This window comes from Trachinotus anak, unplaced genomic scaffold (assembly GCF_046630095.1).
Source record: "Trachinotus anak isolate AG129_WGS33_773 ecotype Australia unplaced genomic scaffold, CSIRO_AGI_Tana_v1 ptg000025l, whole genome shotgun sequence".
In the NCBI taxonomy this organism is placed as follows: domain Eukaryota; kingdom Metazoa; phylum Chordata; class Actinopteri; order Carangiformes; family Carangidae; genus Trachinotus; species Trachinotus anak.
In genome coordinates this window covers 4,665,232-4,683,918 of record NW_027273876.1, presented here as the reverse complement: position 1 = coordinate 4,683,918, position 18,687 = coordinate 4,665,232, and the positions used below count along the sequence as shown (strand labels likewise).

Genomic DNA, 18,687 nt, shown 5'->3' with positions numbered 1-18,687 from the left:
CGCTTGCGCGTCTCCGCCGGCGCGCACTCCGCACACCTCTCCCAGGTATCTTTCTCTCCAACGTGCGTTCACTGCCCAACAAACTGGATGAACTTCAGCTACTGGTGCAGAAGAACAGAGACTTTTCCTCATCTGCCGTCCTGTGCTTCACGGAGACGTGGCTGTGTGGATCGATTCCGAACTCTGCGCTGGAGCTGGCCGGCTTCCAGCTCTTCAGAGCGGATCGCGACACAGAGCTGTCCGGCAAAACCAAAGGTGGAGGAATCTGCTTTTATGCAAACAGTGGCTGGTGCAAAGACGTGACAGTGATCCTGCAGCACTGTTCTCCTGACCTGGAGACTTTCATCATAAACTGCAGGCCCTTCTACTCCCCCCGTGAGTTCACCTCAATCATCCTGGTCGGTGTTTACATCCCACCACAGGCCAACGTGCAGGAGGCACAGCGGGCGCTCGCCGACCAGATACTGTGTGTGGAGCAGACCAACCCGGACTCCGTAGTTATTGTCCTTGGTGACTTTAACAAAGGGAACCTCAGTCATGAACTGCCCAAATACAGACAGTTTGTTAATTGCCCGACCAGAGAGGGGAACACTCTGGACCACTGTTACACCACAATCAGTGGTGCTTATCACGCCGTCCCCCGGGCTGCACTGGGCCACTCTGACCATGTCATGGTCCACCTGATTCCCACATACAGGCAGAAACTAAAACTGTGTAAACCTGTTGTGAAGACATCGAAGCAGTGGAGCAGTGAAGCCATAGAGGATCTGCGGGCATGTTTGGACTGCACTGACTGGGAGGTGTTCAGGACTGCTTCCAACAGTCTGGATGAGTTCACAGAGGCTGTGACGTCATACATCAGCTTCTGTGAGGACTGCTGTATCCCATCACGCACCAGGGTGAGTTATAACAATGACAAACCCTGGTTCACAGCTAAGCTCAGTCAGCTCAGGAGGCAAAAGGAGGAAGCTTTCAGGAGTGGGGACAGGGACAAGTTTAAAGAGTCCAAGTACAGGTTTAGCAAAGCGGTGAGAGAAGCTAAACGACTGTACTCTGAGAAACTTCAGCTCCAGTTCTCAGCCAATGACTCTGCTTCTGTCTGGAAAGGGCTCAGACAGATCACTAACTACAAACCTAAACCCCCCCACTCCACTAATGACTTCCGTCTGGCCAACGATCTGAATGAGTTCTACTGCCGCTTTGAAAGACAGTGGGACAAGCCTGACACTAACCTCCACATCAGAGCCACATCAGAACCCCCCTCCTCCCCTACCAAAGGAACGTCTCTCTCTATCCTGGAGAGAGATGTCAACAGGCTTTTTAAGAAGCAGAACCCCCGCAAAGCAGCCGGTCCTGACTCTGTCTCTCCATCATCCCTGAAGCACTGTGCTGATCAGCTGTCTCCAGTGTTCACAGACATCTTCAACACCTCACTGGAGATCTGCCACGTGCCAGCCTGCTTCAAATCCTCCACCATCATCCCTGTCCCCAAAAAACCAAGGCCCACAGGACTAAATGACTACAGACCCATTGCCCTGACCTCTGTGGTCATGAAATCATTTGAGCGTCTTGTCCTGTCCCATCTCAAATCCATCACTGACCCACTCCTGGACCCCCTGCAGTTCGCCTACAGAGCCAACAGGTCTGTAGACGACGCCGTCAACATGGCTCTCCACTTCATCCTCCAGCACCTGGACTCCTCAGGGACCTATGCCAGGATCCTGTTTGTGGACTTCAGCTCTGCCTTCAACACCATCATCCCGGCTCTGCTGCAGGACAAGCTCTCCCAGCTGAGCGTGCCTGACTCCACCTGCAGGTGGATCACCGACTTCCTGTCTGACAGGAGGCAGCACGTGAAGCTAGGAAAGCACGTGTCTGACTCCCAGACCATCAGCACTGGATCCCCACAAGGCTGCGTTCTTTCTCCTCTGCTCTTCTCCCTGTACACCAACACCTGCACCTCCAGCCATCAGTCTGTCAAGCTCCTGAAGTTTGCAGACGACACCACTCTCATTGGACTCATCTCTGATGGCGATGAGTCTGCCTACAGGTGGGAGACTGAGCGTCTGGTGACCTGGTGCAGGCAGAACAACCTAGAGCTAAACGCTCTGAAGACAGTGGAAATGATAGTGGACTTCAGGAAGAGCCCAGCCCCACCCACCCCCATCACCCTGTGTGACTCCCCCGTGGCTACCGTGGAGCATTTTCGCTTCTTGGGAACCACCATCACACAGGATCTCAAATGGGAGCTAAACATCAGCTCCCTCATCAAAAAAGCTCAGCAGAGGATGTATTTCCTGAGGCAATTGAAGAAGTTCAACCTGCCAAGGACTATGATGGTGAACTTCTACACCTCCATCATTGAGTCCATCCTCACCTCCTCCATCACCATCTGGTACGCTGCTGCCACGGAGAGGGACAATAACAGACTGCAGCGTATCATCCACTCTGCTGAGAAGGTGATTGGCTGCAATCTTCCGTCCCTCCAGGACCTGTACGCCTCAAGGACTCTGAGGCGTGCAGGGAAGATTGTAGCTGACTCCTCCCACCCTGGACACAAACTCTTTGAGACACTCCCCTCTGGCAGGAGGCTGCGGTCCTTCAGGACCAAAACCTCTCGCCACAAAAATAGCTTCTTCCCATCTGCTATTAGCCTCATCAACAAGGCTAGAGAGCCCCACTGTTGCTGATCAATTGCACCAATCACCAGAAAAAATTCCTTGTATGTGAAAGCATACTTGGCAATAAAACTGATTCTGATTCTGATTCTGATTCTGATTCTGATATACAATCATTTTTCAAACGATGTATTGCCATACAACCTCCGATACAGTAGGTGGCGCTATGTACGTTTAACATCGGTTTTTTTTAATAACGACGAAGAAGAAGCAGCGCCGTCGTCACTTCCGCATCAACCCTCAGAGCAACAACATGGATGAAGTCAGACAGGAGGATGGATTTGCTGGTGAAAGCGGCGCCGCCAAGGTAAAAGAGCGACTTCAGAAACGGAATCAGGCGAGAATAGAGGACGCCGAGCGGCGGAAGGAAGAGAAAGAGAGCCGGTGTGTCGCCGAGGAGAAGGACGAGTATTTCTCTAAGACGTTCAGCAGGGAGCGGGAGTTGATCGAGGAGCTGCTGTCCGGCTGCTGCGGAGCTGACCGGGCAGAGGCGACTCAGAGGCTGGAGGAGGCCGCGGCCAGAACCGTGCAGCTTCAAAAGTTTCTGAGTGACAGCGTCTTGTTTCTGACGCAGTACGAGCTGAGGCAGTCCCAGGCTGCTCTGCAGAAACTGCAGACCTCCCTTGCGGAGACCAGAGAGAAGGCTCTGCCCAAGAAGAAGTTTGCCTTTCGAGCTCGCAGTAAAGCAGCAGATAAAGTCTCTGCAGCTTCACCTGAGGCGGCCTCACCTGCAGCTGCCTCAGGTGAAGTGGATGGAGCTGCAGCCTCTGAGCAGTGCGGCTTCTCCAACATGGACAAGGAGTTTCTGACCAAAACATCTGAGGAGATCCAGAAACGAGACATGCTCTTGACCCACCTGTCCAACTGCAGGGTGCGTCTGTTCGGGTCCCCCAGCACGCTGCACCTGAAGCACATCGACAACTGTGAGATCCTGTGCGGGCCGGTGTCTAGCTCAGTATTTGTTGATCATTGCAGGAACAGTACGCTGGGCTTCCCCTGCCAGCAGCTGCGGACCCACAACACCACAGACACGCAGGTGTATCTGCACGTCACCAGCCGAGCCATCATAGAGGACTGTCGTGGTGTCAGCTTTGCCCCATTTTCCTGGTCTTACCCCACTCTGGATGAGGACTACAGTGTGTCTGGCCTTGACCGGGACCGGAACAACTGGAGCCAGGTGGATGACTTCAACTGGCTCGCTGCAGGAACACCTTCCCCCAACTGGAGTGTCATCCCCGAAGAAGACAGGAAAACCAGTTGGGACCCTTAGAGTTTTAACTTCTAAAGTTTTAATTTGCCTAATTAACATCAATCAAACCACCAAATGACATGTTGTCAGCCTGAATTGACACATATATAATCTTGTTCATGTTATTTCAGTAAGATTAGTTGGCCAAATGGGGGTTATCTTTGAAGTGCCTGTTGTTCTCAGATTTAAAAAATAAATAAATAAACAGAGACAATATGTAACTTACATAGCCCACGCACGCAAACACACACACACTAAAAGCCTGAGAGAAAAATGTTAATAAACACCATATTCTCTATGTCAGCATTACAAAAATGACATTTTTGACCCTTAACCCCATCTGAAAAGCTTGTGTCATGTTTGAAGGACTCTGTAAAAACAAGTTTAATTGAGAACACTTAGCAGATTTCATTAATTGTTTGTGTTGAGCTGCTACTTGTCTGTACAGATACAAAAAAAGGCACTTTGTATGACATGGTTTAAGCTGCACTAATAAATCTCAATAAAAATCCACCCGTCTTATCAGCTTTAATAACTGTGGGGCTGTAGTACTGAGGAGCGTCACATCTCTCCTGAGGAGGAGATCAACTCTCTTGCCAAAATGAAACCTGGAGCTTTTATTCTTTTGCTCATGATTAGCAGACAGTTGGCAAAATGCAAAAAAATAAATAACAGTGAAAGACAATTTATAGTGTTCTGTGGTCTTCAAAAAATTCAAATCAGCCTTATTGGTAGTTATATTAACATTGCAGCATTTCTTATACAGCCCAGCTGATATTAGTTCATTCCAGAGATGTATGTATAATATAGAGTGTTAGAAACCATTAATTTAATTAATTAATTAAAACAGTCAAAATATTTTCATGGAAGATTACACAGTGACATTGATACTACATGGTTACAGGTAGAGGCTGTAAATTGGATTTGTTTAGCATGTTTCTATGGTGTAATAAAAAGAAAGGAAGAAAAGAATGGGGGGTTGGGGGTGCTATGTCTATGATATAAACTGACCCTCTCCTTTAGGCATCATAATCTGTACAATACCGAGGAAAAGCCTTAATCCAGGCTATCTCTAGATATTTATAGTTCGTTTGTTGGATAGAAACTTTGTGGTCCACAGTGAAGAAAATTGGCTGCACCATGCAATTAAAAACAACACAAAAGAAGCTATTGAGGACACACATCAACAAATAACACAATTTTAAAGAGACTAACAGTTACAAAAACAATCATTCAAAATACAGAACAGCAACGATTTGGCTGGAAGACTCAGAGAAAGAGGCATAAGGAAGCTCAGCAGTCGGTATTTTAATTGCATTTGGAAGCAACAGAAACAATGATAGAACTGTTGCAGTAAGCAACACTGCAGCTCTCGTGTCCAACACAGTGATGTCTGAAGGAGTCAGAATGGAAGCCAATCAGGAAAAGGCCTGGCTTTGGTCAGTATCTGGCTCGTGTGTGTGCAGACACAAAGACAATTACTGAGACTAATTACTGAAAGAAAGTAAATAACTTAAATGCTTTAATTAGCTTGCAAAATTACCTTTTTTTTTACACCAACCCTTTGTCAATTTTTACTGTTTGACCATGTTTTTATTCATCCAGTTTTTTGTTTAGTTATAATTTAATTATTCACATATAGAGTCATACTAGAATGGATGATATGTGAGCCTGAAAGCTCTTATGTTTCTGTGAATGGGTAACAGGGGCTTTGTGAACTCAGTCACTTTGCTCCACTGTGAAGACATCCGGTTTGTGCTGAACTTGAGGACCCCTAGCTGTGAATGGGTATATGCTGTTATTAGCTCCACTTTCATGCCCATGGTCTTTGCAGCCTTCAGCTGTTGCCATTACAGCTCCTGGTGTGTTCGATCAAGGCGACTGTGACCACGTGAAACCTCAAACCAATTATGGCCCCTGGCAGCGGCTTACGGCCGGGCTCATCTTGTGTAGAGGGATTTCTGTAAATTGGATCAGGCTGCTTACAGGGGCTTAGCATGACGTACTGCAACTTTGAGTTTAATCATGAGGATCCTCGGCAATCTTCCACCTCTCAGAGAGAACGGAACATCGCAATTAGCCTCACCTGTGTGTCAAGGAAGGAAAAGCGGTAAAAGTTGCCGAAAATAAAGCTTTATGAAATTTGAAGTTTCTGTCACAATGGGAGAGGAGATAGCTTTGAAGAAATAACACTCCTGTGCTCCTCCGGGGTCGACCTGGGTTCTTCATCTCTACTTTTTTTTACTGTGGGATGGAATACCGCCTGAGCTGATTCTTCTGCCCTGTTGGACCAGCCAGAGGAGACCAAGGACTGCAGGTTGGCACCTTCGAGAGCATTTTTCAAAACTAATGGGCAAACTCTGGAAGTCTTGGAGCTCCTGCTGATCTAGATCATCATTTGACTCTCTTCATTCTTCAGAGGCAAGGACACATCTCAGATTGAACAATGGCTTTGATGTTGGTCAAGTTTGACCTGAAAAAGCGAGTGAAGCTTGCTCAGACGGTCTGGTTCATGTATTGGTTTGCTGTGATGGCTGGCGTGCTGTTGTTCAGCATGGGCCTGTTCTTTAAGATCGAGCTGCGGAAGCGCTCAGAACTTATGGACAACAACGAGAGCCACCTCTTGCCCAACCTGCTCATATTCATGGGTCTAATAGCCTGTGGCATCAACGCCTTCGGAGGCAAAGTCTGCTACGACTCACTGGACCCTATCAAGTTTGCAAAGTGGAAGCCCATGTTGAAGACCTTCTTGGTGTTCTGCGTGGGGTTCAACGTCCTGCTGCTCCTGACGGCCCTGATGTGTTTTGTGATGAGGATCCCTCTGCAGTTCACCCTGGCTGAGGGGCTGAGGAACGGCATGAGGTACTACAAGGACACGGACACGCCGGGACGCTGCTACATGAAGAGGACCCTGGACCTGATGCAGATAGAGTTTCGTTGCTGCGGGAATGACAACTACAGAGATTGGTTTGAGATCCAGTGGGTTAGCAACCGCTACCTGGACTTCAGCTCAAAGGAAGTAAAAGAGTAAGTGACGAAATGTAAATCCTTCACGATAACCTATAAAAGTTAGCGATGATGTGACAGGGAAATGACACTTGTGGGTTTAAAGAGATTGTCATTGACCCTGAGCATCAAGGTGGGGGCTGCTGAGGTGGGGTGCTTCTATACAAAGTTAGATTTCAGTATAAGTGGATTTGAGGTGAAGGTAGGTCAGAGCAGGTGTATTATTCACTTTCGTCTTCAAAGGATTATCAGCACAGAAATGGTGACAGCAACAGGTAGCAATGGGGACGTGTCATTGGGGGCTGGGGGGGTGGAAGAGGTTACTAGGCAGTTTTATGGATGAAGTCAAGAGGAGGGGCTTTGGTGATTAGGTACAGAAAAAGATATATGGGTCAAAAAGGCAAGAGTAGGATTAAAAGTACCATTTGTTGTTCCAATTCAGTGATATGTGGCCACCTTGTGACAACCCTTTTCTGTCTATATGGATTTTTTGGTGACAAATACCAGTTTGCTTTGTGTGGATAATTGCAAAGAGGATGGTTTTGAGACTTGGCACATAATTAGTATTTAATCTCCAGGATTACAGCTCCATGTCCTTCAAGAATCAGTGTCCTGTCCAATCAGCAGAGGACCTGGCAGCACTCCAGAGACATCACTGTCCAAGAAAACAATCTGGGAGTTTTGAATCAGAATCATAAAGTTGTTGCCCAGTTACAGTGGGGAGGTGATCGGAGAAAACTCTTGGCTCATTTTGAAGTTTCAAAGAGTAATATGCCCTTGAAGTTTTACTTTTAACCCAAGTTTTTCCAAATCCTTATTGAAATTTCCTTTAGCTGCCTATACAAAGTAGTATTTCCTGTATATTCTGTAGTATTGACCAACCAAAGTGTTATCTGGGACATTATTTTGGGTTTAATTCGGTGTTGATGTTTCTACAAATCTCTGATCCATATAAACCACTTCATTATCATAATAATGCAGTTATCTGAATCTAATACTGTTTGATTTTTGCTCAAGACTGTTTATTGTTGTGGAATGTGAGGTGTTTTATTGGATTGCACGATACTGTGAAGTACAGCGAAACCTCTTGCTATGGCCTCAAAAAGTTTCATCCAATAACTGAGAAGATAAGATGTGCAACCTCTGCAAATTCACACCTTTCATTTAGTTGTTTGTGGTAGAGGATTCTAACTCAGACTTGCTGTTTATACTTCATATAATTTTAGCTCACACTAACTATAACATAATATAGTGTCGCAAGTTCCTCTAAGACCTCTAATCTCACCTCACTTTCACCTCCAACCCATCATAACATAACACAAACTTGACGTTTGATGCCTGATTCTTCTTAGCCGCATTGGAAGCAACGTGGATGGCCAGTACCTGATGGATGGAGTCCCGTTCAGCTGCTGTAACCCCAGCTCCCCCAGACCCTGCATCCAGCTCCAGATGACCAACAACACTGCCCATTACAGCTACGACCACTACACCGAGGAGCTCAACGTGTGGAAACGTGGCTGCCGCGATGCCCTGCTGTCCTACTATGGAGGCATGATGAACACCATTGGAGCCCTGGTGGTGCTGATCACTATGCTGGAGGTCAGAGCCACAGGAGCCTGGACACAAATAGGGAAATATTCATGCAATTATGATACATTTTGACCTCATTTCAAATAGATTAGTTAAGAAATAGCTTAACTCCACTATATTATGTTTCAGTGGATCACCTATACCATCACTTAGCTTTGTTTAGGACTATGTCACCATAGAAAAGCTCAGGGAAGTTGCTGAGCACGGCTTTTTATCAGAGATGGGGCAGTTAACCAGAAGCACATCGGTCAAACCAACCAGTTAGTCTTCATCTTCAATGTCTTTTTTTCTTGCAAAGCCAGTAAAGCATGAATCCGACCTTTGTGTTGCTCCTCCAAGTAAGTTTTCTAGTGTAGTCTCCATCTTGTTGTGGTGAACCAGTGGGGTAATTACTGCCACCCAAGTCTGGAGGATGGAAAACACCCACTTTTACCCAGATAGTGACAAGGGGCAATGATGGGTAACTTGAAAACACAACAACAAACAAACAAAACTTTAACAAGTGTCACAAAGTGAGATTTATGTTTTAGTGGAAGTGCTTTCAAGCAATGTTCTTTGAAAATACACAATGAAAACTAACTGGTTGTTTTGAAAAATGCATGTAACCTCTCCAGCTTCATTGAAGTTCACTACACAGCTGCTTCCCTCTGCTCTTCTATGGGACCATCTGTGACTGTCTCCCAGGCAGAAAATGAGACAGTCCCAAACACAGCAAACCACCACTTTACTATAAAATGTTACATTTAAAGTGTATGTTTTAAGAAATATTAGACACATAGTAAGGCTTTAAATAATCATTTGTTTATCTATACAGAAAATGACCCTTGATATGAGGAGGTGGGGTGAGAAGTGGGTCTCCTTGTTGTCCATAAGTTTGAGCATTTTTGCAGCTTGATCTTAAATGACCTAAAAATAAGTAATATATGAATATAAAAGTTTATTTACTGAACATAAAATGTCTCCAACTTCACTGAAAAGTCCGTTCACAGTGTACACACACTGGAGATTTCACGTTTCGACACCACACTTGTTTACATTACACAATAGCTTTCAAACTAGTTATGATGTCACAGAATCATTTTTACAGGCCTTAAACTCAGATTTAAGATGAGATGCAGACGAATTTGGAACCAGCATTCTAGTGTCAAACTCTACACAAGTAACAACATCACATTTTTCAGTGGAAGCAACTTTAAAGACTGATGTTCAATCAGTCTTTAAAGTTGAGCTATTTTCCACTAAATTCAGAGTGGCCTCAGTAAAATAGTTTGGGAATCAGATGAGGACTTTGATGGCCGACTAGTGAGAGGTGAGGTGAAGAGTCTGTGTATAAACACGCAAAGCCGTGACCCAGTTGGCGTTCCTGTCGTCCATCACCTCCTCCATCTTCTTCTCTCCTCTCCACACTCCACCCCCACTATTATCTGTATCCACTTATTGCATCTCCTTCCCAAACAACTCTATCCTCTTTACCTAAATATCGCTCTTCCAACCCTATTGTCAGGTTACCCCGCGCCACCTTTGGCATATACGGGTGTGCAGCTTATCAGCAGCATCTCACCTGCTACTTTCTACGCAAAGTGTAATCCTGTAGCAGCCAAATGGCCTCTCTCCTCACTTCAGCTCTCTCCTCAGCCAACATCTGCTCACTTGTACACAGCACAGCGACAAACATGTACAGTTAAATCCTCGAACCCGGTGATAGCAGTGATGAGCCGAGTGGTTCGTGTTCCTGCGTCAGCTCAGGCAGACAGTAAATAGCATCATTTGGATAATGCCTCTATCCCAGAAATCCTGCAGACAAACCCTTGTTCTAAAAACTTGGATTTACATGGAAGCTGATCAGATGCACAGTCGGAGGAGTCCCAGATTTAAGACTAGTTATGCAAGCGTCCCTGTGCTGACACAGATAGTGGGCTCAGGGAGGTGTCGAGGACAGACCCACTTCCGGGAGCTTGATCTCCTGATCTGAAGTCACCATTCATTGTAACTGACTTCTTAACTTTCCAAATGATAGGTCAGGCTTTAGACTGTGGACTACTTCAAGAATTATAGACATTTTGTTGCTCATATATCAGATGTAATTTATGTCACCTCACTGTGTTATGTCGTAAAGCACTATTAAATATTTAAATTACTAATTAATTAGTATTTAAAGGATATTCAAAATAGGGCTGCAGTTAACAATTATTTTATTAATATACTTATTAATTGTTTTGTCTAAAGAAAATAGTAAAAAATACTATAATTATATAGATATAAATTTACTATAATGTATAACAAGGTAAAGCAGCAAATTGTTACACTGAAGACACTGGAACCATAACATGTTTTTGCATAAAAAGTGACTTGATTGATAATTTTTTTCCTACAAATCTAGTCAATTAATTATTGTAGTTTTTTACTTCAACATATTTATTAGTTATAATGATGCAGATTTTAGTACTTGTCCTTCTTGAAGTTAGTATTTTCCTTTCAAACAACATTTGAGTCATTTAAATGCAACTGAGTGACTTTGTTCATATAAAGTTTATATGAAGTTATATCTGTTATATCTGTTGCAATTTGGGGCTCAGTCAATTTTTTTAAAATTTTGTGACAAAGGGTATTTTCTACCTGCTGTGTAAGGGACCAGCTTTGGGTTTTTCTGATGTTTGCAGGTTGCAGTGACCATCGGCCTGCAGTACGTCGACACCTCGCAGTCCACCCTGGCTAACCCGGAGGACCCAGAGAGCGAGAGTGAGGGCTGGCTCCTGGAGAAGACAGTGAAGGAGACGTTCACTGACATCATGGACAAAATGAAGGCTATGGGCAAAGGCAGCAAGGTGGACGAGGGGGGCGAGGTAGCGGTTGCGACAGTGAGCTGAGCTGACCCCCTCCTGCAAAAACTGACACCACTCCCACCTGAGGAGGAGAGGAAGGGGACTAGTACTTTTTTCTACCAACATTTATTATGTAGACGCTACCCGCAAGCACATATTTGGCTTTGGACTCCTTTTAAACGGACTCCTTACAAATGGACTCCTTGCATAAATAATACTGTATATTCATACATAGAGAGAGATTATGAGTAGAATGAGTTATGTTTTGGTTTTTAATTTTGGTTTTCCCCAAACAAACCAGCTCTGACTTTTGCTTCATATTTCATATTCATAATATATTTTCCTGTTTTGGTTCCTGATATTTTGTGGATTTAGATTCTTTTTTCAAAAAAAGAAAAAGCAAAATGATAACGCAAGTAAATATCATATGTATTGATAAATATCAGATGCTTTGTAATCACAAGTAAGAATGTAATTTTTCCTTTGTATTGTTGTCCAATAGTTTGGTGGGGATGGTGGTTGCCATGCAACCCCCCCTCTCATGAAGCCAGAGGTGCAAATGGATAATATTTATGACCCAAGAAACACCTTGTTTTTTTGACCAGTCTCTAGTGTTTTGGCTTGTAACTGATACTGTAAATAGGCAAAGCAAACAAATTAACGTCCCCCCACTCACAATTTTTTATACTCCAGTCCACTTTTGTCCACAGTGAAGACTGGAGAGCCTCCTGAGATGGAGTAAAATTATGAATTGAATGAATCGGTATGAATCATGCATGAATGTTGAGATGCGTGGTGGAAGAGTGAGGCCTGGGCATCAGGAGGTGAGCTCCAGAGAGAAGCAGGGGCAACTCCAAACCTGTGGAGGACGACTGAAATCGGCAGCTAAATCTTGGCTCCTGACCCCTGTGCTGTAATCTCAGATCCTCTTTGACGTTTCCCTTGTGCATTCAGTATCTATATATTGACATATATTTATGTATATTCTAACACCTGGGTTGCTGTCTTTGTACATAGTGTAGAAATGATGAAAAAAATTTAACTTTTTTAAAAAATAATGTAATTAAGCTAAACATTTTATTTAAATCCATGTAAAGTTTTTTTTTCCATATGATTTTTTTGTGTCTGTGTAGAGAAGAGATTATGCTGATTGTGTACATGAATAAAGGATTTTAGAGATGTGATTTGACAGTGAAGTAATGACGTTGTGTTGTCTCGACCTTCAGTTGAACAGACCTGAGATCAGGAGGCGAGTCATGCAGTGAGAGCCACAGGGTTCCTGATTAAGTCAATAGGATAAGGGCAATTATGGCATTACTGCTTTCACATGGACATGGGATGACTCTCCACATGTCCAGTGTAAGGACGGACATGTGTGTGTGTGTGTGTGTGTGTGTGTTTGTGCGTCTGTGTGTGTAATGAGGGGTTATACACCTGATGCACTCACAAACATAATAGTGCATCTATTTGCAAGTGACTTTTCTAGGTAAGTTTCTCTGTCAAACGATTTTATCCACAGCCTGGTGATTTTGTGACTTAAATCTGCTCTTGAATCAGCTTTTACTTTAAAGTATCAAGGCCTTTGATTCCATATTGATAAACAGCAACCTACAGGGTAAAATAAAATACATGCATCTGAACCGAGATCCACATTTTCTGCAAACTGCAGACATTAGAAATGATGAGCCCTGATATCAAAGCCAGTGTGGCTTAGTTAGAGCAGATGGGGGGAGCTGTGAAGAGTCAGCAGGAACGGTAAAGAGGCCAACTCTGCACGGTATTTTTGTTGGCCCAAAGCACATAACCAGCGCTGAGTAGATAAGAAGCCTAATCGGCTTTAGATTAGCATGAGCCCCTCGGCCAGGTGAGCAGGTGATGTCCTACTGCAGAACTCACGTCACGGAGACAGAGACACAGAGACAAACAAGAGAAAGTAAAGATCAGAGCAGCATGAAAACACAACATGAGGGAACAAAAACAGGCTGTTTGCAGGTGAAGGAAGATGTCATTTTAGAGGTTTTCCACAAAAAAAGAATGAGTAACATGTACAAAGATCCTTTACACAAGTAAAAGTGACAATGCCACATTGTAAAAGTACAAGTCCTACATTAATACTACAGAGTAGTGTCAAAATGAAAAGAACTTATTATGCAGCAGAATGGCTTCTCTCAGTGTTACATTTCTACACACAATATTATGCATCTTCATTATTTAGACTTTAACACGTAAACAGTATTTTAATGTTGCAGTTGTTTAAAAAGGACATAATTGTAACTCTCTTATGCAATAGTATTTATATATAGATATATATATATATATATCTATATATATATATTTATGCGCAAAATTGTATATTTTAATTTGCGAAGGAAATACTAACTGTAGTAGTCGATAAATATGTAGTTGTTAATAAATACATTTCCCTTCTGAAATGTAATGAAGCTGGAGTGTAAAACAGTAAAAATTGAATTACTCAAGTAAAGTACAAGTAACTCAAAATAGTACTTAAGAACAATATTTGACTAGTTGTACTTAGTTACTCTCCACCACAGGCTATTGACATTTTCAGTCAATAGTATTAAAGTCCGCTACCAGTAGCAATATTAATATATGAGTAAAAGTCCTGAAGTTTAAAATAAAAGTTAAAAAAAGCAAAAGTATTGGCAACAAAATGTACTTAAAGTATCAGAAGTTAAAATACACATTATGCAGAATGGCAGAATAGTATTATATTAGTATATAGTATTACATTTTTGGATATTATGACTGATGCATTGACATAGAAGCTGCACTTTGATGTTGTAGTTGGTTGAGGTGCAACTTTTTACACTGTCGGGTAGTTTAATCTGTAACAATGCATCAAACTGTACGTGACAGCTGATCATATGTTGTTGTATCTGTAAAGTAACTACAGCTCTCAGGTAAATGTGCAGCAAAAAGTGGAATTAAATGAAAATACTCAAGTAAATTCTTCTATGGAAGTGCAGTTCTTGTGTGAATGTACTTCATTACTTTCAATAGCAGTTTGGATTATGGCAGTCGCATTCCCACACTGACACAGAACAGCCCCTCTGTTGTACTGTTATTGCTCCTTGTGTTTAAAAGTAATACAGCTGAAGAATAACTAACTTTAAAATACATGACATTCGATTTTTTTTCCCCAAACAGTCCCAAAAAGTCGACATATAGCTGCTACCATAGAGAGAAGCACAGAGGACGCTGCTGACAGCATCTGGAGTCCTGTGTTTTCTGCTGCTCTCTGCTGGCGGCTGCAGGAAACAAACTGAAATCATACTGAATGTGTGTGAATCGAATCCATTATGGATCCCCAACAGTAATCTTACATGTAGTTAAGTTCCCTGCTGATTCACTTTATTTTTGAAGTTGGATTTCACCACCTCTCCCACTGTTCTGCTCATTGGTCACAGCCCACGTTGGTACCATGTCATTTATTTTGGCTTCTTCTGTGTCTTTGGCAAATTTGGTGCCATGCATCAACACCTCAGACCACCGACAGGCTCTGAATCTGAACAGCCTCAGTTACATCAGAAGTCCACAAGAGGGTGTCTTCCCATCAGTGATAATGTAACGCTGCTGGGAAACCTTAGAAGAGCATTAATCTTTAACGCTTAATGGCCTTGGATTGGCATCACAATAAATCCCCTCATATGTTATGATGTAAACACATCGTTTTACCGACACTGATGATGGGAGTAGGTCTTAGACAGATCTCACTTTTAATGGCAGGATCCTCCCTTCACATATTCTGAACACAACAGAGTGGATTAGGACTAGAAAAAAAAAACATTCATTAATATGTCATTAATTGATTAATTGTTTGGTGTATAATATATCAGAAAAGAAATTAGCATCGTATCTATCCAGAGCCTCTTCAGTTTGATTGTTTTCTCCAACGAAACAATCCAGTGTCCAAACACACTCAATTTTTAATGATACAAAACATGCATAATGCAGTGATGATAACGAGATTTTAGCGTTGTTTGTCAATTCCTATTGAATAATTCTCATCTAAGGGAATGAACAGTCTTAGGAAACACTGTCACTCCACACAAGATATCAACATTAGGACTGCAGACAACAATTATTATCATTATTTTCTAATGTTTTGATAATCATCTAGTCTATTAGATGTCTGCCACAATCCAAGGTAACACCTTTAGATGTCTTTATTTTATTTACAGAGATTTAAAACAGAGAAAAAGCAGCAAATCTTCACAACGAAGAGCATGTTTGTCGTTTATCGCCTTTGAAAAAATGACTTGATGAAATAGTTGATTTAAAAAGAGAAAAACAGAGTGTTTGGCATTTTGCCTTAAAAAAATTACTTTGACAATTAATTGATCATCAAATTTGTTGTCAGATGTTTCCATTTACAGTGATTTTAAACAGCGAAATCAACATTTGAGAAATAAAACCCAGAGAATGGTTGGCAGTTTTACCTGCTAGATGCTCCAGACAACTAATCAATTATCAAAACTGTTGTTGATTTATCATCTGTTGATTGATAAATTGATTAATCACATAATTGTGAGTGGATTTCTGAGTGTGTATGAGTAAACAGATATATGAATGGAGTACATTAGATCATTTCGGAGATTGATGAAAAAACAGCAATGCATCCAGAATGTGACAAAAGTCTATTAATTATGCATAAAGAAACCACACTAATGAATATATGCAACATTTGAGGAGTTAATAAATTATGTAGAGTGATAATGAACATGCAAGGTGTGATGCCTTTGCAGTGAATGGATAAATGACGCGTGTTCTAATATTAACTGAGGTTACTGGTTGACCTAGAGGTTTCCTGCCAAAGGTCAGGGACACCACTGCGTCTCACATCTCACTTTACACTTCACTATGGGCTGAATAAATATGGCAGACAGAAAGAAAAGCAGAGACAGAGGCAGAGGGAGAGAGAGAGAGGCCCGTGACTGGTAGATGTGTGGCCTGCTCAGAGGGGCATTGTTGGAGCTATGAGAGGACAATGCACTGCCCCCGCCCTGAATACTCGCCATACCAGCTGACCAGCCATTACCAACACTGCTGCCCCGTTACAATTCCTGCTGCTCAGACACACACACACACACACACACACATATACACACAAACACACACACACACGCTGCATCCCACCCAGCCTCAATCATAAGTTCAGTCTTACATGGCGAAAACTTTCTGTGTATAACTGTGGACAGAGGAGAGAAACCAGGTGGGAGGTCAGCAGCGCCTGACAAAAGGCTTAAGTCAAGGCATGCATGGGCACACATATTGTCTCGCCTCTGTGTGTGTGTGTGTGTGTGTGCACAAGTGTGTGTGATTTACAGCAAGTTAAGTTTAGATCCTAGCACCTATCTGTTCCTTCAGCAATAACATTTCTCTTCCCAAAGAGGTAGCCACCCAGAGAGGACGAGCACACCTCACACCGTCTTATTATTTCAGGATCCCTGACAAAAGTCCTGACGGTGGAGGGAGTGAACAGAGGAGGGGGGTTCGTGCTGTGTGAAAGGCTGCGAGAGGCAGTGATGGGAGAAGTATTCACACCATTTACCGAAGTAAAAACAGCAGTACCGGGATATAAAATACTTCATCACAAGTAAAAGTCCTGTATTCTAAATCTGATGAAAGTAAAAGTTCAGAAGTGTCATCAGCAAATGATAAAAGTACATTATCATCACTGAGTTTTAATGTTGTAGTAGTAATTTGAACTGCTTCATACACTGTTCAACCATTTTCCCTAAGAACAAGTACTTTTACTTCTGATACTTCAAGTGTAATACTTTTTTTCGAATGCAGGACTTTTACTTGTAATTGTTTTCCTGGACCTTCAACTTAGACGCATTGATGAGAAAATGGGCCCCTGGGCACAGAGAGGCAAAAGGCCCTCCACCCTCCTGTCCTAGACCACTAGTCTGACAGCGACACTAAATCATTTGAGTCTCTTTATGGTTGTTTTTGTAGCTGCTTTGTGTTACTTTGTGGATGTTTTGCATGTTTTTATGGTTTTTATGTGTGCTTGTATAGTGTCAGCACCCACTTTGTGTCTCTTTGTGGCTGTTTTGCCTCTCTTTGGGACTCCCTGTAGTCCTGTTGTGTCTCTTCAAGGTTGTTCTGTGTCTCTGCAGTCATTTTGCAACACTTTGTGGTCGTTTTGCTTCTCTGTGAGATTGTATTGCATCAGTTTGCGGCCATGTTGGGTCTTTTGAACTGAGCTCTCTGACTTTCAAACAAGAATTATGAACAGTCACTTCATACAGAGGCCAGGGGCCCCCTGACCCCTCAGGCCCCTGGGCCTGAACTTCTGCATGAAGTCACTGTTAATAATTCTTGTTTTAAAGCAATAAAACTCCCTACAGCACCAATTATATATACATTTAGTTGAGTAAAAAGCACAATATTTCCTCAGTATTTAAAAATTGCAGGCTACTTAGGTGCAACACTTTATGACACACACACACATACTTGTACTTCTATCTTTGTGAGGACACTCGTTGACATAATGCATTCCCTAGCCCCTGACCCTAACCTTACCCATCACACCTGAGTGCCTAACCCTGACCCTAACCTTACCCATCACACCTGAGTGCCTAACCCTGACCCTAACCTTACCCATCACACCTGAGTGCCTAACCCTGACCCTAACCTTAACCTTACCCATCACACCTGAGTGCCTAACCCTGGCCCTAACCTTAACCTTACCCATCACACCTGAGTGCCTAACCCTGACCCTAACCTTACCCATCACACCTGAGTGCCTAACCCTGACCCTAACCTTAACCTTACCCATCACACCTGAGTGCCTAACCCTGGCCCTAACCTTAACCATCACACCTGAGTGCCTAACCCTGACCCTAACCTTACCCACCACACCTGAGTGCCTAACCCTGACCCTAACCTTACCCATCACACCTGAGTGCCTAACCCTGACCCTGACCCTGACGTTAACCTAAACCTAATTCTAACCATAACTCTAAAACCAAGTCTTAACCCTCAACATGTGATTTGAAAAAGTGAGGACCGGCCAAAATGTCCTCACTTTCCCAAAATGTCCTCACTCTGTTGGTAAAATACTTTTTCCGGTCCTTACTATGTAGCAAGTACACACACACACACACACACACACACACACACTTCAGTGATGGACAGTGACTGTTGCAGAGCAGGTGTACATACCTATGCAGAGCTGTTATATTGTTAAACCGTGGGTGTGGGGTGTGCACGGCGCTGAGGGGACGAGCACCAGCCTCCTCCCCTCTGGCAGCGGTTACGCGCGGCGCGCTCCCGGCAGCCCACTCGTGCTGCCGCTGTACTGTAATCATAT

At 43.2% G+C, this 18,687-nt stretch overlaps 2 protein-coding genes across 2 annotated transcripts; both read left to right on the top strand.

Moving 5' to 3' along the window:
• Window positions 1-2,885: 2,885 nt before the first annotated feature.
• tbcc (tubulin folding cofactor C) lies at window positions 2,886-4,440 on the top strand. Its single transcript, XM_071462930.1, has one exon. It carries the CDS (start codon window positions 2,932-2,934, stop codon window positions 3,946-3,948), a length of 1,017 nt encoding a protein of 338 aa, XP_071319031.1. The 5' UTR covers window positions 2,886-2,931; the 3' UTR covers window positions 3,949-4,440.
• A 1,524-nt stretch (window positions 4,441-5,964) lies between these two features.
• On the top strand, window positions 5,965-12,534 carry prph2a (peripherin 2a (retinal degeneration, slow)). The gene is made up of 3 exons (XM_071462929.1): window positions 5,965-6,954; window positions 8,286-8,532; window positions 11,184-12,534. The coding sequence occupies exons 1-3, from the start codon at window positions 6,374-6,376 to the stop codon at window positions 11,388-11,390; spliced, it is 1,035 nt and encodes a 344-aa protein (XP_071319030.1). The 5' UTR covers window positions 5,965-6,373; the 3' UTR covers window positions 11,391-12,534.
• Window positions 12,535-18,687: the final 6,153 nt, after the last annotated feature.